Source organism: Meles meles, chromosome 9 (assembly GCF_922984935.1).
Source record: "Meles meles chromosome 9, mMelMel3.1 paternal haplotype, whole genome shotgun sequence".
NCBI lineage: Eukaryota > Metazoa > Chordata > Mammalia > Carnivora > Mustelidae > Meles > Meles meles.
Window position 1 is genome coordinate 43,758,460 of NC_060074.1, and position 24,398 is coordinate 43,782,857.

The following is a 24,398-nucleotide window of genomic DNA, read 5'->3' on the forward strand; positions in this document are numbered from 1 at the left end:
CCCATCTGATAGCCGAAGGCCTTGCTGAGGTAGGTCTACCTGGGGTGGAGAAGAACAGTGACGTTTTTGGGTAATTACTTTGGTTTCTCTTTGCAGCTTGGAAATTCTTTTAATAGACACAGGGATCTTCTCTCCTTAAATGTTAACACAACACTCTCTGCAAAAGGATTGGGTTAGACACGCTGCCTCTGTGCATCATTATGGAAATCATGGCTTTCCCTCAATTATACTTTGAACCTTGATCCCAAAGGCATTTGATTATTCTGAAATTTCATCATTTCAGAATGATGACATGCCAAGTTAACAGATGGCTTGCCCTGCAATGACCTTCCCAGACACCCCACACCCACCCCAACATTTGTCCTCCAGTTGCTGCAACAGGCAAGGTAAAAGTGGGGGCTTCCAACTGGTGCCAGACCACCTAATGGAGCAAGTGATGCCGAAAATGGAACTCGGCCCATGGCGGCATAAAGGATGGCCTGGATCGTGCATGGGACGTCTCCCTCAGCTCACCAAGTCTACAGAGCAATATGAAAAAGGAGAAGCAAGAAAGGGGGAAACTGTCCGAGAACATGAAGCTTGAGAACCGGATACGGAGCTTGAGAAGACTGGATTCGTCAGATATTTCTGAGTCTTAGCATCGAATCCGCACGCAAATGCCGGCACATTCCATGAGGGTCACATTTATTTTAAAGCAAGAATTCAGCTTCTTGGGACAAAATTTAATTTGTATTAAATTAAATCTGATTTCCAAAAGACAGTCTTTTTTTTTAGGTGATACATTGAATCCTCTCCTTAAAGGTACTTAGAAAGATTTGAACACCAACATTGGAGGTGAATCTATTCTGGATCAAGCTCTAGGGACTGTCTTACAGTTTTCAAGAACAAATGACACCTGCATAGCTCTCAGTCTGGACTACTCCAGGAATAGTACAAAAGAAGGAAGCAGAGGAGTCACCAGGTACCCATCCCTGCCAGAGAATTAATCTTCTAGGGGATGATACGTTCTAGTTGTTCCAGAGTTGGCCAGCTGTGGTGGTCTGACCTTCCTTGCAGCTTCTTCCGTCAATCTGGTTCTTGACTCTGTATTGCATGATCAGAGTTATTTAGGTAATGGCCTCTAACCTCTTGGCTCCTAAGTGAGGTCTGCACCCATCACACCTGCTCTCCCCTGACTGAGCTTCCATGTAGGTTTCATAGGTGTCAAATAATCCCACTGTTTGGTCCTAACCTGTTATCACTTGGTTCTCCCCCATCCCACCCAAATCCTTGGCTGGTGATTTCTCTTCCAGTCCCTGTCTGGGGCCCTACAGATATGGCTAAGAGGAGCTCCAGTCTGAGGCACATGAGACCCAAGCTGCCATTCTGCCCGGAGACCAGTGGCCCTTCCTGCCCACTCTCCATCTCCACAGTGGGAGGTGGGAAGTATCCTATATTTCACTTTGTACAAATAGCGTTTGCCTGGTATCTGGATTGCTCGGGCAACGGTATTGTCCTTACCTTATTGTGCCTGAAATTTGTTTCCACCAGGGTGCCAGAGTCTGGAGGCAGGGGCTGGAACTGGGGTACAGAACTGTCTCTTGGATGCCAAAGGGCCGACCTGGCCTGTATGGAGCTCCCATGCCCTGATCCAACCAACTTCAGGTCACCCAAGTTCACTTTTCACTTGGGCATCTCCTGCTAACTGCACCCACCTGTTTGGGAAAGTCAGAGGCTTCCCACAGGACGCCCGTGTTTCCTTATCTTCAAAGGAAGAGTTACACTTCGGTATAACCCCCCCACCCCTGGTGGGCAAGCAGTGTGATGGCAGCGGGGAGGACAGGGGTAATGGCAGTGCACTGGGAAAAGCCCCTTGGTCACACCCCAAAAGAAGAGAATTCACACCCAAACATGCCACGTGGCTCCATCTTCCCGCACCAGAAGATGAAAAAAGATCTGTCAGGTGGGAGCCCAGTGTGTTGAGAAAATGTGATCAATGAGCTATTGTCTCAGCTTCTGTTCCAGGACATTTGGGTGATTATTTCCATATCTGAAATAACCACAGAATGTGTACTGACAGATCTTACAAATATTCTTTTAAATATTTCCTCATGCTAAATTTTTTCCATGAGATTACCCCAGGGCATGGGGCACGCTCCCCTCCTGGCTGTATGTTGGTTCTCCTGAAGATCTCCAGAGACCTGCTGCTGATAGAAGCCCTGGATGAAGAGCCGAGAAAAGAGCCCCGACCCTGACTCTGGCCGCTCCTCCCGTGGGAACCCCCCCCCCTCCAACCGGCTTCTCTGGCGAACCGTTCACCTGTTGCGCCAATAGGTTCGCTCTCTCCTTCCTCTGATGCCTTCATCGTATTGCCTTGATGGGTTGTGACCCATTTGAGTGTAAAATGGAAGCCAGATGTGAATTGAGTTTCTTTGCTCTGCACCCCGTGTATGTGTGTCTCCTCATTTCTTGGATTCACTCATGTAGCAGAAATTCTAACAGCTCATACGCTTGTTGCACGAATGTTTACAATGCATTTTAACACATGCCTTTCCCAAGGTACTTCCTCATTTCATTCTTACAGAAATTCTGCCAGATGAGCATCTCTCTCCATTTTGCAAAGGAGGATGTTAGGAAACTCGAGGGTTTAAGTGACTTATCCTAAGGCAAATTGTCCCTTACGGGAAGAGCCTGGATTCCAGTGTGGACTTCTCCCTGGATGCCCAGGGCACCCCCGCTCATCACAATCACTTGCTGTGTTTGCATGATCCCTTAGATAAGGGATTCCTACTACTATTGCTGTCGTGTGTGCTCTAGACACTTCCCACATTGTTTGTCCCAACAGTTCCTCTGTTATGACTCTTGACAGAAATGAAAGCAGAGGTACTCTGTGATGTGCCATTTGCACTAGCAAAAACTGTAAATAATAAAATCTGTAATAAAATCCCACAAATAATCGCCCACTGGGGGATGGTTCTGTAACTATGGTAAAGCCTCGCGGTGGGACTCAGCTTCTGGACCCGACTTCATCTGTTCTTCTTTACCTGTTCACTGCGGGCACTTCATAAACACTTGCATGGATGAATACATTCAGCCCTCACAAAGACTAATCTGCTCTATAGGAATAGCGGGGATGTTAATGGTAGAATATCAAGAAGAAAGAACAGGCTGGGAAGTGATATGTGTTATAGAGGGAAGAGGGAGGAAGAGAGCCTCATGGGTGTGTGTTTCTGTCTGCAGGTGTGTGGAGACCAGTGAACAGGGACACAGCGCGGTGCAGCTGGGGTCACGCACAGCTGTGGGGTTGGAGGGAGGAAGGCCAAGAAGCTCTTCCCTGTATGTTTTAGTATTGTTCTCCTTGCTATAGCATATGGGAATTATGTTGATAATTAAATAAAACAATAAGCTAAAATAAATTCCACTAAAAACAAATGTTGTATTTGGTTGGTTTCCTTTTATGTTTTATTTTGGGGGTGGATTTATATAGACTTTGTGAGTTGTATAGTAGAATCAGTCCAATTTTCTTTGACAATATTTTTGTTTCTGTTAGAAAATTGTGCTCTGTCTCTAGGAGGGCTAAATTCTCCATCCTGCTTTTATTCCTTTTTGACCTTAATAATTAAACCAATCCAATTATTGCAACTATGTTGTTTGTATTCCTATGACTTTTTACTTAACCTATCATACACTATTTATTTCCATCTGTTTGTCAGTGCCTGGGTTCTCTGCTTGGCTCTACTAATCTATGTTTTTATGCTTTCGTATCAGTATAATATATTTATCTTATTTTTCTTTATAATATACTTGGAAACACAACTCCATTTGTCCTTCCTGTTGTTCTTCTTTTCGTGTGTTAATCCTAATGGTTTCAATAATTATGTTTTCAAGTTCAATAAATAATCCTATTGGATTTTAATTGGAATAGCGATCTCTCTATAAATTACCTAGAGTAGATGTGTCCTCTTTCCATTTAACCAGGAAAGTGGCCTATTTGGTCATTCATTCAAGTCTCATTTCATTCCATCCTTTTAACATTTATGGACTTCTTAAATTTTCACAGATTTTTCTTTCATCTTTAGTCTATCATCAATTTAAAATTTAAAAAATTTAAAAATTAAATTTAATTAAATTAAAATTAAAAAATTAAATTAAAATTAAAAAAATTAAAAATTAAAAAATTTAAAATTTAAAAAAATACATTTTGTTACTTTCTTTAAAACATTTATTCTCATTTCTTTCTCATGTCATCCTACTGAAGACAATTTCTATGATGGCACAGATTATTAGGGGCAAAGGTCATCCATACGGTCCTTTCCTTTCATGGGAAGGCCTACAGTGTTTCTTCATTAAGTGAAAGGCCTTCTTTTGTTTTAAAGAATACTGGATGATTCATTCATTCATTTACTTATTTATTCACTGAGTTGGAGTTTATTTATTGAGATCTACTATGTGCCAGACACTGTTCTAGGCACTGGGAGAAAAGAATAAACAGAAGATACAAAGGTCTTTGTTTTTATTCAGCCTACACTTCATTATGCCAGGAATTAATCCTGGACTTTCCATTTTTTAATTTTAAAATAAGAAGTAGGTATTGATGCTATGAAATGGTTTCTCTGAATGAACCGAGATGATCATATTGCTTTTGTGGGTATACATAATATTGAATTTTCCTACCACTTAATTGTTTATGTTTGTGGGAATAAACACTTGCGGTCTGATTTCAAGCCGCTTGGAAATCTAAAAGCACTCTTTGAAATAACAACTGAGCCAGAGACAAAAGTCAAAACAGGTTGGAGATGGACAACAACAAGAAAATCACGACATGTGATTTTCCTAAAAAAATCCTACAGAATGAGGAATCAGCACCATAATTGCATGCCTTTAACTTCCTTTCTCCCAGATCCTGCTGGGACAGGTCTGGGAGAGAGAATTCCTGGGACGGGGGCTCCGGTGGAGTCCTCACAGCACCTGCTCTGGGGAGGGAGGTGTCTGTGGTCTGATCTGGGCATCTGGGAGCTGCGAGTCGGGGTCAATGCCGCAGGACAGTGAGGCCAGGAGTGCAAAGGAAGCTGCTGCTGGGTCATGACCCGCCTGAGGGTTTTAAAGGATGTTTCTTCCTCTCTGTGGTGAACAGACTATACGCAGTGCCTGTGTTCATGCCACTGTGTGTTTCCTTCCCCTTGAGTGTGGATGGGACTTGGTGGCTGGCTTGTAACCAACAGAACACAGCAAGCATGGCAACCGGATGTCACTTCTCTGATTGTTCTATGTGGTTGTAATTGCCACCTTGCTCCCAGACTCTCTCCCTTGCTTGCATTGACGAGGCCCGCTGCCAGACCGGGAGGCCCACCTAGCCAGGACCTGGGGGTGACTCCAGCCAATGGCCAGGAAGCACTGAGCCTCTTGGAACGGCAGCCCACAAGGAAATGCGCACTTCTGGTAGGCACAGGGCTTGAACATCGACGAGACCTTGTCTGCAGCCTTGTGGGCCCTTGCACACAGGATCCAGCCAAGCCCAGACTCCTGATCCACTGTGGTGGTGAGACCCTCAGTGGGTGTGGTTTCCAGCCTCTAAGTTTGTGAGCAGAAGTGATCCATTAGCAGCAGTAGACAGTGAATGCTGTTTGCTGAAACAGATCTGCGGGGGCAAGGGGGATTGCAGGGATGAGTTAGGACGCCATGCAGCCTAGGTTGGGGCTGGTGTGGCACACACCAGACCCAGTGGCAGCGAAGATGGAGGCCTGAAAAGGGGGTGGGTTTGGGGCATATTCTGAAGGCAACGCCAACGGAATTTTCTGATGGACTAGAAGTTGGGCAGAGAGGAGAGGTGTCACAGTCATGGCTAAGAGACTGGCAGGTTGGGTTCTCCATCTGCTGGGAGGGGGAAGGCTGTATGGGCGCAGCTTTGAGGGAACGAGGGTCTGGACATGTGGAGCCTAGCAGGTCCCCTGGATACCCGTATCTCCATGTCTCTTGGAGCTGAGGACTCACATTTGCGAGTCAATGAAGCCTGGATGGGATGGAAACCATGTGCCCAGATGAGATTGCCAGGGAGACAGAGAAGGTTCGGGAAGGCAGGCCTGGGTCCTGTGCCTCTGGCTGTCGAAGGTGGGATAGAACAGGGGTGCAGGGAGCCCACTGGGGTAGCTTCTATCAGCTCTTCCTGTCCAGGATTTTTTTCCCCCTCTTGTTTCAGACGATTGCACTCTATGATGTAACCAAAGTCAGCCTCAAGATAGGGCGTGTGCTGGATAAAGTGGATGATTTCATGGAACCAGGGGAGACTACTTCAAATCTGATGGCCTTTCCAGTGGGAAAGGGTGATGTCCTCGGCCCCCAGCCGACAGGTCCATTCCCCACGTTGGCTGCTGCTAATCTTCCCCGTACCCTAATCTTTCACTATAGGTGACAACCTCTAGTCATTGAAAATGCAGTGTCATTTCTGGATAACTGGATCTGGTAAAAGTAGTGAAATGAGTTGTAAAGAACCTTCCATAGTAGTGTAGTCATTAACACTTACGTGCCTGGAACTCGATACCATCATCTTGTGTACCGCTTCCAACGGTCCTACGAGGTAGGTACTCTTATTGTTGTCAGTGGTTTTCAGAGAAAACCGAGGCTTGGCAAGTTTCAGGGACTTGCCCAAGCAGAACCCGACCCAGAGCAACTCCAGAACCTTCGGGACCCACGTGGACTGAGCTGATGGTGACGGGAAGCAACGGTCGGTTGAGGTTCCAGTAATAAAAACGTAGAATATAGCTTTAGACACAGTAAAGCAGCATCTGGTGGCTAGAGGCATCCCAAAGATAGTAGTTTCCTGGAAATGAAGGAAGCCAGGCCGCTGCACCGGTTAGCTGTGTGGCCCAGCAACGCACTCCATCACGGTGGGACCTCTTCTCTTTCCTCAGCCACACGGTGTAGCTGAACTAGGTTTATGCCTTCAGTTATAAAATAAGTATGGTGTGCCTCTTAGGCCATTTCTAAAGTTCCTTTCAGCTTTAGAAACTCTATGATTTATATGTGACGGAAGTGGGAAGGGAAAGGCAATGTTAGTTTCTTACAGAATCTACTCCGTGATTAATGTTACTTTCTTATAAAAATGTATTTGATGTAGCCATCTGACTTTATATGCTTTTATGGAGGAAGCTTAAGGAGAAAAACACCCGTGCCTTATTATATCCTTCAGTTAGCGAATGTGAGGTACAGAACCCTTGGTACAGTGAAGGCCTATTAAAAATTTATGCATATTGTCAAAAAGTCTTGCACAAACATGAAAATGACCAGCTCCAGAGTTTGCAGTGATTTAGAAAGCAGAACTACTAAAATGATAAATATTTCCCTTGAGATCTGACACTGGGCTTCAATGGGTCCCACCATTTCAGATTCCCAGGACAGAGATTTATCTGTGTTTCATCAAGTATGAAAAATATATGGATGGAGGGGCTTCCGGCTGCCCACCTCCCCCAAGTCATCCAGCTACCTCCATTAACGTCAGCAGGCTCATAAATTTCTCCCGCGCGCTAAAGAAAGCAGCTTGTGCCACTGCACAGAAGCCTCCAGAAGTGTCACTTGCTGCCTATAAATTCACTTACACTCAATAAAGGCAATTGGCTGCACATGGACTTAATTACCATCAGCCTCCTTGGGAAACTGAGGGGTTCCCCATTTCTCAAAGGAGAGAAGGAAAAAGGAGTGTGCAAAGCAAGGCAGTTTCACAGTGGCACATCACAGAATCTGATTTATTCATTGATGTTTCTACTTATTAGTGGGATATTATAAGCAGTTATCACTCAAGATGGAAACTTCCTTCTTGATTTGAAAGTAATACCTTTGCTCATGCTTAAATCCTATGGGAAGCTCCCTGCCCTACCCACTGGCCATTCTTTTCTTTTCTTTCTTTTTTTTTTTTTTTGTAATTTATTTATTTGTCAGAGAGAGAGAGAGAGAGAGCGCACACAAGCAGGCAGAGCGGCAGGCAGAGGCAGAGAGAGAAGCAGCCTCCCTGCTGAGCAAGGAGCCCGATTCAGGACTCAATCCCAGGACTCTGGGATCACAACCTTAGCGGAAGGCAGCCGCTTAACCGACTGAGCCACCCACACGTCCCCCTCTGCTCATTCTTATTTGAGCAAAAGAAACAATTTATTAGTGATCACGTAATTTATTATTTTGATTACTCTTCAGTTGAGAAGATGACATATACAGCTTACTTGCACTTTTCTGGCTTAAATATTTTTTTTTTGTAAAATGGATACCTAGGCAAGAGCGAAGCACTCTAGGAAGGAAAGCCGAGATTTCCCATTCAAATAGGCAGCCGCCAGTTTCTGCCCACGCACTCCTACTTCAAAACCCCAGGGTTGTTCACCCGCCAACCCTTCCTCATTTAAGGAGCCAGGCATTCTCTTATCTATCCCAAGACTCCAGGAAGACTCAGAGGTTATTCGTAGGAGCAAAAGTGTAAGTTAGCAAAACAGATGCGTATGCTCTCAACTCATTTCTTAGGCGCCACTTTTAAAAATAAATAATCGGTTATAGACAGCAGCAGAACAAATTCTAGAAAAAGGCAGCTTTAGGGCATAAAGTTTAATTCTGAAGATTCTCTGATCTTGCTTGGTTAAGTGGCAAATACGGATTTGTGAAGCATGAAGTCAGGACGATTTCTACCTAAAACAACACATACATGTGACACATGTCACCATAGGACATAGAAAGTAAGAGTGAGCTAAATCAAACCAAAGGGCTCTCTATCCAAGGAACACTCAGCCTGTCCTTGGTTATGGTGTATTAAGCACTGGAAAGTGGATGGCTCCAAACTCATCTGGCTTTTGAAGTTGGTAACCTCAGTCGGTAGACTTGCGGGCTTTCACTTTCCAGGGATAATATTGGTTTTAATTTTTTCAGTAGTGCTCTGACCCTCCTTCAGGTGATTTCCTATGTAGTCCCCTTCTCTAGACAGGGTGACCAGTGTGGCCATAACTCGGGCCCAGGGCTACTCCAAGTACAGTCCCGGGGCAGGGACTTCAACATCACCTGGAGCTCGTTAGAAACTCAAAGTCTACACCAAAAACGCAGGCAACGAAAGCAAAACTAGACAAGTGGGATCGTATTAAACCAAAAAGCTTTTGTATAGCAAAGGAACGGTCAACAACATGAAAATGTGACCGATAAAATGGGAGAAAATATTTGTGAGCCATATATCTGACCAAGGGTTGACATCTAAAATATATGAGGAACTCCAAAAACCCAATATAAAAAAAAACTGATTAAAAAATGGGCAAAGGAACTGAAAAGACATTTCTGAAACAAGGATATACTAAGGTCCAATGTGTGTGGGGGGCACGCTAAAATAATAGAAATATATATATATGTCTCTGCTCTTAGTTCCTTGCACAGACTCCTAAAACCCTTGTCATTTCCTGAGTGATCAGAGTACCAGGACCATCCTTTGTTCTAGTAGTTATTCTTTGACCCCACTTCCTCACACAGAGGCTCGTAAATCCCTGGGTGATAGGAGCGTCTTTTGTCCACTGAAATGATGTCTGGTGGGTAGCTGAACAGGGGGCTTGCCCTGAGGAAGACGGAGCCATGCGAAGCTTGGAACTTTCAGTCCCACTCTCTGCTCCCCAGAAAGCAGAGAAAGGATGGAAACTGAGTTAATGATCAGTCATGCCTACATGATGAAACCTCCGTGAACATCCCCAAATCATGGGGGTTTGGAGATATTCCAGGTTGGTGAACACCCTTGGGGACTGGGAGGGGGACTTCCCCTCCCCAACACCTCACCCTCCACATCTCTTCCATCCGGATGGTCACCTGTCTCCTTTCATAATAGACCAGTACATGTGTTTCCCTGAGTTCTGTGAGCCCTTTTAGCAGATCATTGAACCCAAGGCGGGAGTCATGGGAACCCCAACTGATAGCTAATCAGTCAGAAGTACAGGGACAGCCTGAGACCCATGACGGACATCTGCAGCAGAAGCGGTCTCAAAGGACCCGGCCCTCAGTCTTTGGGGTCTGGTGTGGTCTTCGGATCACGTCCAAGCTGTGCTGAGTTATGGAGGACCTGGCTGGTGGTGAGGAAAAGTGCTCCATGTGTGTGGAAAACGCACACAGCTGGTGTCACAGGTGAAGGGAACTCCTGTGAGTGTTGAATGGTGGTTGTTAGGGGAGGGGGGTAGGGAGGAACGGGGTGGCTATTAGTCAAAGAGTACAAAGTTCAGGTCTATGGACCAGCATGTCTTGTAGGTATAGCTGTATGCTTACGGTTAACAATGCCGCATTGTATACTTAAACGTTAGCTGAGGTAGATCCTATCTTAAGGGTCTTTGGTACGCGCATGCGCGCGTGCACACGCACACACACACATAGTAATAAAGTAAAAAGACTAGGAGGTGATTAAAACTTAAAAAAAAAAAATGCAGGCTCTCAGTTCCTACCCAAGTCCTTCTGGGGATGAGGTCCAGCAACCTATGTTCTAACAGGCTTTCCAGCTAATTCTGACGCAGCCTCCAGTATGAGAGGCCCCGCAGTCTGGCCCAATATTAATGACAATATTTAAGTTAGACCTTCGGGTATTCCCTGCCCATGAGCTCAGCTCGACTCACGTATTCCATCTGCTAAATCCCAGGCCCTGTGCTTGGCTGGGAAAGGACCAGAGCAAGATATCTCTGTCCCACCCCCTGAAAGCTTGTGGTCTCACGGGACAGACACAGAAGCATGGTGGAGTGGAGGGTGCAGTGGGAGCTGGGGCTATAAGCCAGAGTCATCCCCAGCCCACAGAAAGGGTGTCTGTCCACTGCATTCGCAAAAGAGCCGCAGGGCCTGTCTTTTTTTTTTCTTTTTTAAGATTTTATTTATTTATTTGACAGAGAGAGAGAGAGAGAGATCACAAGTAGGCAGAGAGGCAGGCAGAGGGGGAGGGGGAAGCAGGCTCCCTGCTGAGCAGCGAGGCCGACGCGGGGCCCGATCCCAGGACCCTGAGATCATGACCTGAGCAGAAGGCAGAGGCTTAACCCACTGAGTCACTCAGGCACCCCTCAGGGCCTGTCTTTTAACAGGACTTGGCACCTGGCTGATTTAGCATGATGGCTGGCAACAATGCACGTGATTTCACGCAGGGGTGCACCTGTCCCCGAGGCCTCGCTTGGTAGTGCCAGGCACTTAATTTCTCGTCCCACCTCTTCTTACATCCTGTGCTCACCTGGATGTAATTTCCACTAAAACAGATGGCAGAAATGTAATTCATCTCTAGGTCTGAGCAACCTACATGTGTTCACATCTCCTCTCCAGACCTAAGCTGTGCTGATTTACTGATGATAGAATTCCAAATAAAGAGCTCCTCATTCACCTCCCTGGGTGTGACCAACCCTTTCCCTTCTGTTTTCCATTCTGGAAGCTATTCCTGCTCCATGCAGGAGACTCCAGGGAGGGTTATAAGTATAAAGGAAAGAACCAGTTGTGGGCCCTACTACCCAGACAGTGTCTGCCATGTACTTTCTAGTGATTTCTCCTTGATGTCTTGAAAAATCCTCAGAGGCCCCAGTTCTGAACCCTGCCCTGAAACCAGTTCTGGTTTTATAAGACGTTTGCGTTTCTGCACGTCTTCACACTGCTGGGTTTCAGTTCTGCAAGTAAATACCTAGGTTTTAGCCAACTTCTCGCTTCTCTGAACCCACTTTGAAATCTGTAAGATAACTGGGGCACGCCAGGTCCCCAGAATCCCACGGTGCCTCTCCTGCCTTCTCCCTACACAGGACCATCGCCATGCTCACTGTGCAGATGTCTAGGAGGAGGGGAAAGAGAAGGAATCAGAAAGGAGAGCCCTGGGTTTCCAGGTGGTATGGAATGAGCCCCGTGGACTACCATAACTGCCAGCTTTTCCTGCAGGATGACACTGTATGCGGGATAAGGTTTCTACTTCTGGAAGGCTCAGAACAAGGAAACACACTTAGGAGTGTGGGACCATCGTGGTTTTTGAAATCCGGAGACCTGAGTATGAATTTCAGCCCTGCCTCTCCTGAGCCACGGGCCCTGAGAGCCACTGGTGCAGACTTCCTAAGCCCTGGGATCCCAGAAGAGCACCCATGGGAAGCTCCTGGGGCAGTTTCTTCTGTAGGAGACTGGAGAGCCACAGAGGCCGAGACAAACGGACTACGTCTGAAGGAATGAAGCATGGTGGGAGCTGGTGTGGCCCCGAGGGCTTAGGACATCCAGAAGGGGACCACTAAAGACCAGATCAGGGCGAGACCCGGACAGCCCTCCACTTTCCCATGCCAGCAGGGAATGGGCATTCTCCCTCCATCCGAACCACTCACCCTCAGCGAATTTCTGCTCATGGCCTGGGGCTCTGCTGGCCAGTGAGCAGGTCAACTCCAGTTTTAGAATCTCCTCCAATGTGAGTTTCTGGAGCCCAGATTGCCATAAACTAGGAGAGCAAGAGAAGAGTCTCCTTGGGTCCACACACCTTAAAGTGACAAAGCTTAACTTGCAAAACGGTGCACAAAAGGACAAATTTTACTACATTTCAATGATATCTTAACTTTAAAAATGAAACAAGCAAACAAACAAAGTTCCCGCCACCCAAACAAAGCATTCCAAGACCTCTTCCAGAAAGAATGCACGTTTGCTGGTGATCTGTAGACGTGTCACTGCTCTGCCCTGGGGATCTGAAGCACATTCCGTGCTGTCTAATTCTTGCTTGCCTGCCCTGTTATTACCCCCTCAACTTTCCCCCCACCCCCAGCCCTGAGAGCCCTGCCTCTCCCTGCTCCACCACCAGCCAGTCTCTCTTTCTGGAGATTTCCAATGCAGCATTTCAAAGAGATGCTCACCGCTGGGATTATAAATATCCCACACCCAGGAATGGAAACTGCAAATTTTCTGTCTAGAAAATGATGGCCTTTCTCTATGCTTGACATAATTATGGAGTGTGTAACACGTGACACACATATGTCTCCAAGGATTTTATATGAGTTAATCGATTTTCTCTTACCTGTGAGTTAGGTGTTATTAAGATTCTCTTTTTAAGATGAGGAAATGGAGGCCCAGAGGGGTTAAGTAACTGACTCAAGGTCACACAGCCTGTAAGTCCCAGAGTTGGGAGCTGAAATAACGTGGCCTGGGTCCACAACCTCTACTCCCTTGTGTGTGTTTGATTTATAAAGTATATGTTCATCACGAATACGATCACACAGTAAGATTAGAGACAGTGGCTCTGTCCACTACATTCCCAGCCATGTCCACCCCACTGAGGACCAAAATCATCCCAACTCTTTCCTCTTGACCATCCCTCTGGACTGTGTGCTGGCTTAAAAAATGGAGTAAGGCTACGTAATTTACATCTCTTGCAGATTCCTTAAGAGTATGTGGATTAAAAGGAGTTGGCTAAAATTCGAGAAGCGCCACTGGGCTGATCCCAGAGGTAGCCCTCTATCTGGGCATTATTCTCTGGACTGAAGGGTGAGCTGCACTTGGGGCCTCGTTGCCACACGCCAAGGAAGTAGCAGTGCTCCGTCGTAGGACAATTTGCAATTTGCAAAGACCTGAAGGCTGGGGTCGGCCCTGGTTTTCAGGTGGCCTGATGCCCCTGAGGGCCTTTTCTTCAGTGGCTGGAGCCCACAGTCCCCCTCGAGGGCTGGCTGTGGGCAGGCAGCCTCCCTGGGGTTCAGGGTTCTCACAACCCTGAGGGGCTGGAGGGGGGCTCTTCCAAGACCCTCGATGATACTTTAAAATAAAGCTTACTGATGGATTTTGAAACATCAGTGACAGTTTATGACGGGTCCCAAGCCAGGAGACATAGCAATTGTAGCAAGATATTTTCTGAAGACAAGTGTCCCCCATGATAGTGCTCTCCAACATGGTAGTCACGTGTGACATGTGGCTATCTCAACTTCAATCTAAATTTATTAGAATAAAATAAGATTAACCATTCAGACCCTCCCTAATTACCTTGCAAGTGTTCAAAAGCCACATGTGGCTTAGGCTACTCGGCTGGACAGAACAGAAAGGCTGACGGGACAGCGCAGGTCTAGAGTAAAGCACTGTTCTAGAACAAACCTGTGTGGTTCTGTCCTTCATCGAGAATGCTACCGTGAAAAGGAGAAGAGTGTGTATCTCAGAGCTGTTGAGCGGTGTGGTCTGCTGGTTAGTGGCTCCCCGCAGTGCTGGGTCCTAACCCTTGGAGCCTGTAAATGTTCTCTTGTATGGAAATAGGCTCTTTGTAAATGGGTAAATGGGGTTAAATTAAGGATCACGAGACAGGGGGATTATCCTGGGTTATCTGGGTGGGCACTAAATACAATCACAGGAGTCCCCCCAAGAGAGGAGCACAGAAAGATTAGGGACACACAGAAGAGCGGAGACTGAAGGGATGCAACCACGAGCCAAGGGATGCCAGCCACCTCTGGAAGCTGCAAGAGGTGCACAAAAGGACAAAAGAAACAGACTCTCCCTTAGAGCGGCTGTGGTGGCAAACCGCCCTGATGACACCCTTGACTGCACATTTCCAACTTCCAGAACTGGGGGAAAATAAATTTCTATTGATTGAAACCATCAAATTTGTGTCATTTGTTATAGGAGCAATAGCAAATTAATGCACAGTTTAAATTAATGTGTAAAGCACTTGGAATTCCTGGGACTGAATGAACACTCAATAAATGTTAGTCTCCGTTATTATTATTATTATTATTTTAGATGAATACACACCGAATGTATCCAGTCAGCAATTGTTTCTAACTACAATGGAGGCCAGTGGTGAGCTTGGGCAGCGGGCACCCACATTTGAGCAGGGTCCCAGGGGTGTGAGGAGGGATGGAATGTTGGGTGGAGGGAGCTGGTGCTTCCTTGATGAACAAGTGAAGCTCCTGCCAGTTGAAATCATGTTTCCAAGATTGCAATATTTGACAAAAACAGCTATTCTGAATAGTTCAGCCTCTACAAAGGACCAAGAAATGCAACTGCCTCATTATCCAGAAGATTCTTGGCAACTGGTATAAATGAAGTGTGAAGTGAAGGGAAACACACCACAGGAGGGAGTGTCAGCCTGGAGCCTCCCCAGAGGGAAGGAGCCGGAAGAGTAACTCCAGGGACAGGGAGAGAGAATCAGCCACATTTTTACCATGACTGCATATTCAAGAAAATCCAAAGGAATCAACTAAAGGACTGTTAGAAATAACCTGAGAGTTCACTTAGCTGATGGTGCAAATACACACACACACACACACACACATATATATAATATAAAAGTAAAAAAAAAATTAAGATTAGAACTCACAGCCAGGAGAACACAGTAATACTGTAATAACGTCAGGTGGGGATGGGTGGGGATGGGTGGGGACGGGTGGGGACTACAGTCATGATGAGTGTTGTGTAATGTACCAACTTGTTGAGTCCCTATGTTGCACAACTGAAACAGATATGACATTTTATGTCAACTATACCTCTATAATAAAAAAATATATAAGTAAAATATACAACAAATAATAACAGGAAATGATATTTGGAGAAAATCTCATTTAAACTAGGAAAATACCTATGAAATTCATAATCTCAAAGAGAAACTGATGGGGCCCAGGTGTTTCATCTGCGCCATCTCATTAGCCACCCTCAACAACTGCAGGTGGCAGGTGTGGTGACTTCCTGGTGCAGGTGGCCAAGGTGGGGCTCAGAGGCTCCCAGGGCACAGAAAGTGGGCAATGGGTTCTTAACGTCTGTGTGATTTCTCTCCTTCTGTGTCTTTCATCCTCTCTCTTTCTAGTTTTCTTAGCGGCCAGCTAAAAAATCAAAGGCAAATGATAACTGAGAAGTCATTATTATAATAATGTGTCCAAAACAGCTTTAGTCTCAGTAACATAGATGGCTCCATTTTAGAAATCACTTAAAAAGATGACATCACAGAGCGAAACATACAGGACAGGGTGGTTCACAGAAGAGATGCCAGACTGACAAAACCCAAAAGAGTTTCATGCTCCCCACAATGCCCCCTCCCCCAATAATAAGACAGGTGCAAATGGAAAGATTACCAAGAACATTTTCCTTTTATCAACTTGACAAAAGATTAAAAACTAAGTAATTAATTCAGTCACTAGTAAACCCATGCTGTAGAATGCTAAGCAATCATTAAAAACATCTTCTGGAAAATATTTTAAGGACATGGGAGAACCCAGGGTTAACTTTAGAAAAATTTATAAAAGTCATAAAAGTGAAATGAAATACATATGTGAGAGAAAAAAGACAGGAAGAAATTTACCAAGAACTTCTACAGTAGCGACTTCAGCGTGCTGAGGTCAGGAATGATTTTAATTTTCCTCTCCACACTCTTCCCTGTTTTGTGCATTTTCTACATAAGCAAGTGCTACTTTTAACGTTGGCAAACCAGGATTCCTTTAAAGTAATTTAAAAATTGACTTACGAAACAAATCCGAATATAATTTGGCAGCTATAAGTACTGATTAAACAAGTTCAGCAGATGTATTCTAAATTGTGGGAGCCTATATTAATTGTTACTTCTGGCAACTTTTCCGAGTTGTCATTGTGTATCCTATTGGAATTTAGCCTGAGGACTGATCATGTTTCAGGTTTCAAAAGACAGTATTTGCTTTTGTTTGTCTTTGATTTAAAAAAGCAAGGAAAAGGATTTTTATCAAAGTCAATCAGATAAGTGTAACCCAATTATGAAAATAAATTTGCCCTTGACCTTACATCACTTAAAATGGATAAAGAAGATGTGGTATATATACACAATGGAATACTATGCAGCCATCAAAAGAAATGAAATCTTGCCATTTGCGACGACGTGGATGGAACTAGAGGGTATCATGCTTAGTGAAATAAGTCAATCGGAGAAAGACAACTATCATATGATCTCCCTGATATGAGGACATGGAGAAGCAACATGGGGGGTTAGGGGGATAGGAGAAGAATAAATGAAACAAGATGGGATTGGGAGGGAGACAAACCATAAATGACTCTTAATCTCACAAAACAAACTGGGGGTTGCTGGGGGGAGGTGGGGTTGGGAGAGGGGGAGGGGGTTATGGACATTGGGGAGGGTATGTGCTATTGTGAGTGCTGTGAAGTGTGTAAACCTGGCGATTCACAGACCTGTACCCCTGGGGATAAAAATACATTATATATTTATAAAAAAAAAAAATTGGAAGGGGAGGCGAACCATAAGAGACTATGGACTCTGAAAAACAACCTGAGGGTTTTGAAGGGTCAGGGGTGGGAGGTTGGGGAAACAGGTGGTGGGTAATAGGGTGGGCAGGTTTTGCATGGAGCACTGGGTGTTGTGCAAAAACAATGAATACTGTTATGCTGGAAAAAAAATAAATAAATTAAACTCAAAAAAAAAAAAAAAGAGGAATGTTTTTGTGAATGAAGCCCAGCATGCCCATGGGAGCTGCTCTAACTTGGCCTCCAAACCATCAGGCCAGTGGCATCAGGATGAAAAATTCTCAAGGGACCAGCCAGTGAGGTCTGGGTCTCCAGAGGAGCCCACAACTCCTGGAACAATGGAAGTTCCCCTCCTAGGATGACACCAGGGCCCGCCAAGTCCTCCGTGAACCTTCTGGAACACAACTCACATTTCCTGCCAGCCTCATGTCTCCCAATTCTTTTATCAAAGGATGATTTCCAAGAGTATTATGCAAGCATTGCATTAACCTACTTTTTTGAAAATTAGGGTTTTAAAATTCTCAATATTTATTTTGAATTATCCCAAATTGATTGCTCTCTTTCTTTGGTTTTTAGTATATTTTTCATGAGGCTTTTTATTACAAAAATAATACTTGTTAAAAAATACTTCCAATAACACAGAATATAAAATAAAAAGTAACATTACCATGTTAGTCCCTAGACGTAGCCATGCTAACAGTTTCCAGTGTTATCATTCCAGAAAATTTCCATGCATATACAAGCATACATTTAATAAGTTAAATATGTGTATGAATGTATGTGCATATGTACATATATTTTATAGATTTCAGCTTATTTGGGGTTATAATTGTACACAGTGCTTTCAACTTTGTCGCCTAGCAGTAAATCGGACTTTAAAACATAAAGCATCATTTCATTTATAGTAGACGTATTTGTGGAAATTTATTCCCCACAGTTCTGAGAGGAGGGGAGAGAAGGTCCTAGTAACTGAGGGTACTGAATGTGGGGCATAGCCTTCTCACTGTAAAAATGAATTTTATTATAAACCTATATGATGTGATTTCATCAGAAGACTCCATTCTTTTGAAACTATGCCTTTTTACCTAAATGTCCACGATTGTACAAAATCACCCCAGGTATATTTCCTCTGGACACAATCATGTAATTGGATAAGAGTGGAATGCTGCAGAACCGTGGCTTGCATGAATAACTGCTTACTCGTGGAATTCACACACTTCTCAGCACCAGGCTCATCCCCGGGTCTTGCCATGTGACTGGGGGAGGGGCACTTGACCGAGCAGGTGGCTACTGCCTGGTAGAAACAGTCATGGCCTGGTGTACAGGTCTAAGTGTCCTGTGTTTCTTGGCAACCCCATGGAGTAGGGGTGAGTCTGGTCCTTATAGCACAGATGGGGAAATTGACCCCCAGAAAAGCCACACGACTTGCCTAAGGCTACAGAGTGATCTCCAGCCTCTGCTCTTAATCATTATGCAAATTTCCAGGGGCAGGAATGGTGGGTGCAAGGCTAGTCAGAACTCAAGTATGAGACAGGGGGGAATTCTGGAGGGAGACTCCTCAGGGACCCTAAAGAGTCTCAACTTGAGCAAGAAGTTAGGGAGGCAGAAGGGGGTGGGAGGAAGCCAGAGAAGGTAGATGAGTAGGGACACCAACGGTGTCCCTTGAGCCTCACCCTCTAGGGGTCTTGATGAAGGAGAGGGTGAATGCTGAGATCCCAGTTGAACCCCCAGAGTGGGTGAAGAAAATCTAGGAACATCTGGGTCATGCTTGTCTTCCTGGGCGTGCAGCTTGCTGGATGGGGATGGTGGGGTTCTGATGGCGGTGAGGAGGGTGGGTATTGGTGGATGAGGGTCGGAAGGAGCCTGTCCATGCCCTGAGGCTGTGCTCCTAGGGGATGTGGAGTTCCTGGGGCATGTGGGGTTTCTGAGGGAACTGGCATCTCAGTGAAGGTGTGTGTGCTCAGAAATAAGAGGCCAGGATTGTGGGTGCCCGGTGACTGGGGGCATGTGGCAGAAATCACAGGCTGTGGAAGGAAGACCCCCAAGGACCAGGTGGGCTGGCCACCCTGTGTTGGACCAGCTAACTACACTTCATGCCTGCGCGACTGGCCAAGGCAGGGACAACAGCATGTGCCCAGATGTCATTCACTCTTGGTCCAGCCCCCAACTGTAAAGTTAGGTTTAACCTCCCTTTGTCGTCAGATGCCGTAAGGGGAAGAAAAGTGATCCAACATTCCTGACAGGCATTTGAATGGACTCCGAATATACTCAAAATAGACAGTTCACCTGAAAGAGACTATTTCAAACCAGAAGACACTGAGTTACTTACAATGGACAAAGCTAAGTTTTCCTTAGATCATGAGCAGGAGAGTGGGTAGCCCGAGGACAAGGTTAGTGAAGGGCAGACTGGGTTTTGACATTTGGATAACAGAAAAACATGCTCCTTTTAAGAGCTAAAAATACTGATATCCTTGCTGATACAACGCCATTACATTTTTAACAGCTTTGTTGATGTATAATTGATATAAAGGCACATGAAGTGTGCAGATTGGTAAGTTCTGACTCCCTATACCCATGAAACCACCACCAGAATGGGGAGAGGAAGGAACGTGATGGAAAAAGGAGGATGTATGTGGACATATATGCCTCCCTCTCTGTTAATAGCTTAATTCAGTTTTCACTATAAGTATCTTTTCACTGAAAATGTCCCATTTTGCTATAACATATCCTTGACAAATAAGATATCAGAAGAAAAGCTCAGCAGTTTAAGCAATTTTGAATTTTTAAAAATCACCAGTATTTTAAAACGTATTTGTACAATAAAGGACAGAACTCCCCAACTGAAAGCAATTAATTGCTATATTAAACATTCATCAAGTTTGTTATAAAACTTCAGTGTTATTGGGATCCCATACAAAGTTACTACAAGAGGATTTATGATGGCTGAAATGGCTCTAAATCATTATAAAACTAACTGATACATATTATCTATCACTGCCTAACACAGAACTTCATGATGGAAACAGCAAATGTTTATTTGGTCCCTATTTCTGTGGGGAGGGACCAGGTGTGGCTGTGCTGGGGGTCCCTGCCTCAAGATCTCCCACCAGGCTGCAGACCACGCATCAGCCGGGGTTCCAGTCTCATCTGAAGGTTCGCCTGGGGGAGAATCTACGTCCAAGGTCATCCCATGGCTGTGAGCAGAAGTTAGTTCTTCCTAGGCTCCTGGAGCGAGGCCTTTGTTTCCTTTCCTCATGGGCCTCTCCCCTGGTCAGCTCCCAACTGACTTTTCTCAGAACAATGAGAGACAGAGCAAGAGAGAGGGCTAGAGAGGTGGCCCAGAAGGCAGTGACACTCCATCCCTATCCCTTCTGCCATTGCTTTTCCTTCAGAAGGAAAGTTTTAGGTCCAGATTCCACTCAAGGGGAGGACGTTATGAGGAGCAAAGGGTGAGGTTATGAGAGGTCATCTCTGAGGCTGCTTACCATGGATATGAATATCTTTTAATGTCATTTTTTGAGATGAAGTTTCATTTTCTGCTGCAGACAGTTGAATTCTCTGCTTCTGATGAACTAACCAAGGCGGGGGTCTGAGCATCTTGGACCCAATGGGAAGCAGCACGGTGCCCATTAAAGGAAACAGATGGCCAAGTCTGGCCTCCATGGCTCCCAGGACTGATCACTACAATCTGCCTTCATCCCCAACCCCCAAAATAAAATAGATTTTAAAACTGCTCTAACTAGGTTTTCTACAAAGTGTTTGTTCCACTGTGTGGAGAATTCCTTGTTCCACAGGTGTCTGTGCTGCTGTGTGTGCTTCTCTTAAAACCAATACCTTCGGGGTGCCTGGGTGGCTCAGTGGGTTAAGCCTCAGCCTTCGGCTCGGGTCATGATCCCAGGGTCCTGGGATCAAGCCCCGCATCGGGCTCTCTGCTCAGCAGGGAGCCTGCTTCCTCCTCTCTCTCTCTGCCTGCCTCTCTGCCTACTTGTGATCTGTCTGCCAAATAAATAAATAAAATCTTTAAAAAAAAAACAAAACCAATACCTTCAAATCATATAACATTTTAATCAAGAAGACACTTCCTGCAGGGAGGCCTGGGGCCTTGTCCCCAGAACTGCTACCCAACCACCCACCACCCACCCATTTCAAGGAGGCCCAGGGCCTCCCTGTCAGGTCACAGGTTAAGCAGCTGTCTCAGAGAATTCTGACAGAGCGGAGCTGTGATTGAGAATCTCAAGGATCACCCAAGTAGAGAGGCTGGCCAGACCCTAGAGGGCAGGGCAGCAGAACCTACTTGTGCCTGGACCCCCTGCCTTCCAGACAGATCTGGCCCATGAAATCCACCTGTGACATTCAAGTCCATGTGATTATAGGAGCATTATATGGACCTTATTACTTGTTCATTTATTCAAATGAATATTTTCAATCATATAAATATATATATATATATATATATATATATATATATATATGGAAGAGAGAGAGAGAGCACACATGTGCAAGTGGGGGTGGGAGGGGTAGAGGGAGAGGAAGCGAGGGGAATCTACAGCAGGCCATGCCCAGTGTGAAGCCCAACACAGAGCTCAATCCCATGACCCCAACATCATGACCTTAGCTGAAATCAAGAGTCAGATGCTTAACTGACTGAGCCACTCAGGTGCCCCATTATGAGGACCTTATTTTAGAAAAGCAAGCACCAGCACAAAAAGCAATCTCATTAAAAAAAAAAAACCAATTTGCTCCTGAATTCTTAGCCTTGACATTTTACTCTTCAAAAGGAAGCCCACAATTCCATGCATCTATATGAACGTGTTTTTGTACTTGAAAACATCCCAGAGCCTCAAACCCTGCAGAAGAGCCGTCAGGATATATGTCCGTGGCTCATGTTTACCTGCATTCAATGAACCAATGTCGGATCTGGTCTTGAAGGTTCTCCTTGATGTCTGGACCCTCTATTAATTTCAGGTCATTCTTGATTGTAACCAAGGCTTTTCTGTAGTTCTCCTCATGCTTTACCTGCATCTCATTCCTCAGGGAGCTCACCTTCTCAGCCTGAATTATTGTAGCACTGACTTCGTTAAACAGAGGAGGTGGATTCTGAAAACACAAGCAAAAAAGGTTTGAGATCATAAAGGTTATTGTGCTGGTGAAGGGCATCAGATGCTAACGAAGTATGTCAACATCTTTGATGCTATCTTATCAAGGCCTGTGAGAAATACGCAGAACGAAAGAATCAGGTGTGGCAGGAAAATCTGAAGAAATGATTCACCACTATGGAAAGGAAAGATGGGGATCGCTTCATACCATTTCCCAGAATCTGGGGGGTTGAAGTTAGTTTGAAAAAGGCGTAATTAAGAAAACACTAAGAAAATACAGTTCAAACTCCTGGAAGTGTTTCCAAATCTTCTTGGTTCATGGGAAAACAAAGCATATAGAGGAAGAAAGAACCTGAAGCAAAACTGGTGAAAAGTTTGGGTGCTCTGGTTTCAAGAAAAACTATCCCCAAATCGACTCTGCAAACATCTGTTCTATTGTTAAAGACCTCCCAAGTAGGAAATTCTCAGCTGACTCCATACATTCACCCTGATATTACATCTTTTTTTTTAGAATGTTCTACTTCAAAATCTGCTGATTAGCAGGTCAACAGAAGTCTGGCTATTAAGCACCAATCAAACGCTCAGTGCTGGTCTATGTCATCGACCATCTTAAGAGAAAATACAAAATCACTTTGAGGGGCACCTGGCTGGCTAAGTTGGTCTAGCGTATGATTCCTGATCTCAGGGTCATGAGTTCAAATCTCACATTGGGTGGAGGGTCTACTTAAAAAAAAACAAAAACAAAAACAAAAAACAACAAAACCAAACCAAACCACCCTCATCATTTTGAGACATAATTCTTGTTCTTTAGAATTTCTAAAGAACTGGAGTTGGCAAGAGAAGAGTAACATAAAACACAGTGGCAAACGATGTCGGACAACCTAGACCTTCCAGCATGGGTTTAGATGGAAATTTCAAACTAAAACAGACTTGGAGAAGGAAAACATGTACAGGACAGAGGTACCTGGTATCCTCCCTCAGCAAGATGAAGGTCTGTTTCCTTCATGGATAAAGGATTTGAGCTCTGAACAGTTCAAAGTTAGCCTAGGCCATCCAGCAAATAAAGGGTGTAGTCACTGCTGCAACCAGCCCATGATAGCTCATGAGAGCCAACTGACACATTTTCTGGAATATGGCAAACTGGTTGTTCAATACAGCCATTCTAAAATGCAAATTATAATACAAAGTTCTCAATACTCAAAACTCGTCGCTTCCTAATTATTTTGCTGGGTATTACTGTACCATCTACGGTGCTGTATCTCTATGGTGAAAATACTATATAATGGTATGCCAGAATGTGTATCTTCCCAACTGTGTTATTCCCGTTAGTAGCTTGAATGGGCTACGATGGGAATATTTATGCCATGGAAATTAGCAAATGCTATTAAATTTAACCCTAAGTTGTTCTGATTTCTCTGTTTACTCTTTGTCTTTCTTGTGTTCTGTTTTCATTTTGCTGAAGCATGGCCATGAGGGCAACCTTCAGAGTGGGCATGTGCAGCGGTGAACCTTCCAAGTACTTGCCCTTCCGAGGTGTTGCCTTGGGTCCCCCCCACCTGAATGGCAGTGTGACAGCTTCCCTGGAGGAGACTTCTAGGAAGCAGAGCCTGCAAGGACCGGTTCGTTGGACACTGTTGTTCCTTGTGGATAAACTCTTCTCCCTTCTGCTTTATACTCAGAGCTCTGAATGTTTACTGAAATCCGACTAGGTGTGGGCAGGTCCTCATTCACCCTAGTCTCCCTTTGGCGGGTCCACTCAATACAGAAAATTATGTCTTCAATTCTGAAAATGTCCCTTCTGTTATTTCTACCCTCCGCCCCCATCTCTCTCTCTGCAACAAATATTAGCTAAAACGGCAGGCCACCGGATTTATCTCCCGCAGCTCTGACTTTCCTCATCTATGTTCCTTCTCCCCTTGATCTCTTTGCACTATGTTATAGGAGGTTCTTGAACTTTATCTTCCAGAACTCATTTGGTTTTCAGTGATGTCCACTTATTATTTGCATTTATTTAACATTTTAGGGTTTTTTTTTTTTTTTTTTTTTTTTTTTTTTGCCTTTGGGGGCATGCTTTTTATTTTCCCAGAATTCTTTCTTATTTTATTTTTGCTCTCTTCTTATTTTTAGTAGTCATTTTGTTTGGGGAATTTTTTT

At 44.8% G+C, this 24,398-nt stretch overlaps 1 protein-coding gene across 1 annotated transcript in view; it reads right to left on the reverse strand.

Annotated features, from left to right (window-relative positions):
* The window catches only part of IQCA1 (IQ motif containing with AAA domain 1), a 155,881-nt gene that overhangs the window by 99,544 nt on the left and 31,939 nt on the right, over positions 1-24,398 (reverse strand). The window contains exon 6 of the mRNA XM_046019656.1: positions 22,040-22,245. Within this exon, the coding sequence (XP_045875612.1) occupies positions 22,040-22,245 (206 nt within the window). The remainder of the gene's footprint in view (positions 1-22,039; positions 22,246-24,398) is intronic.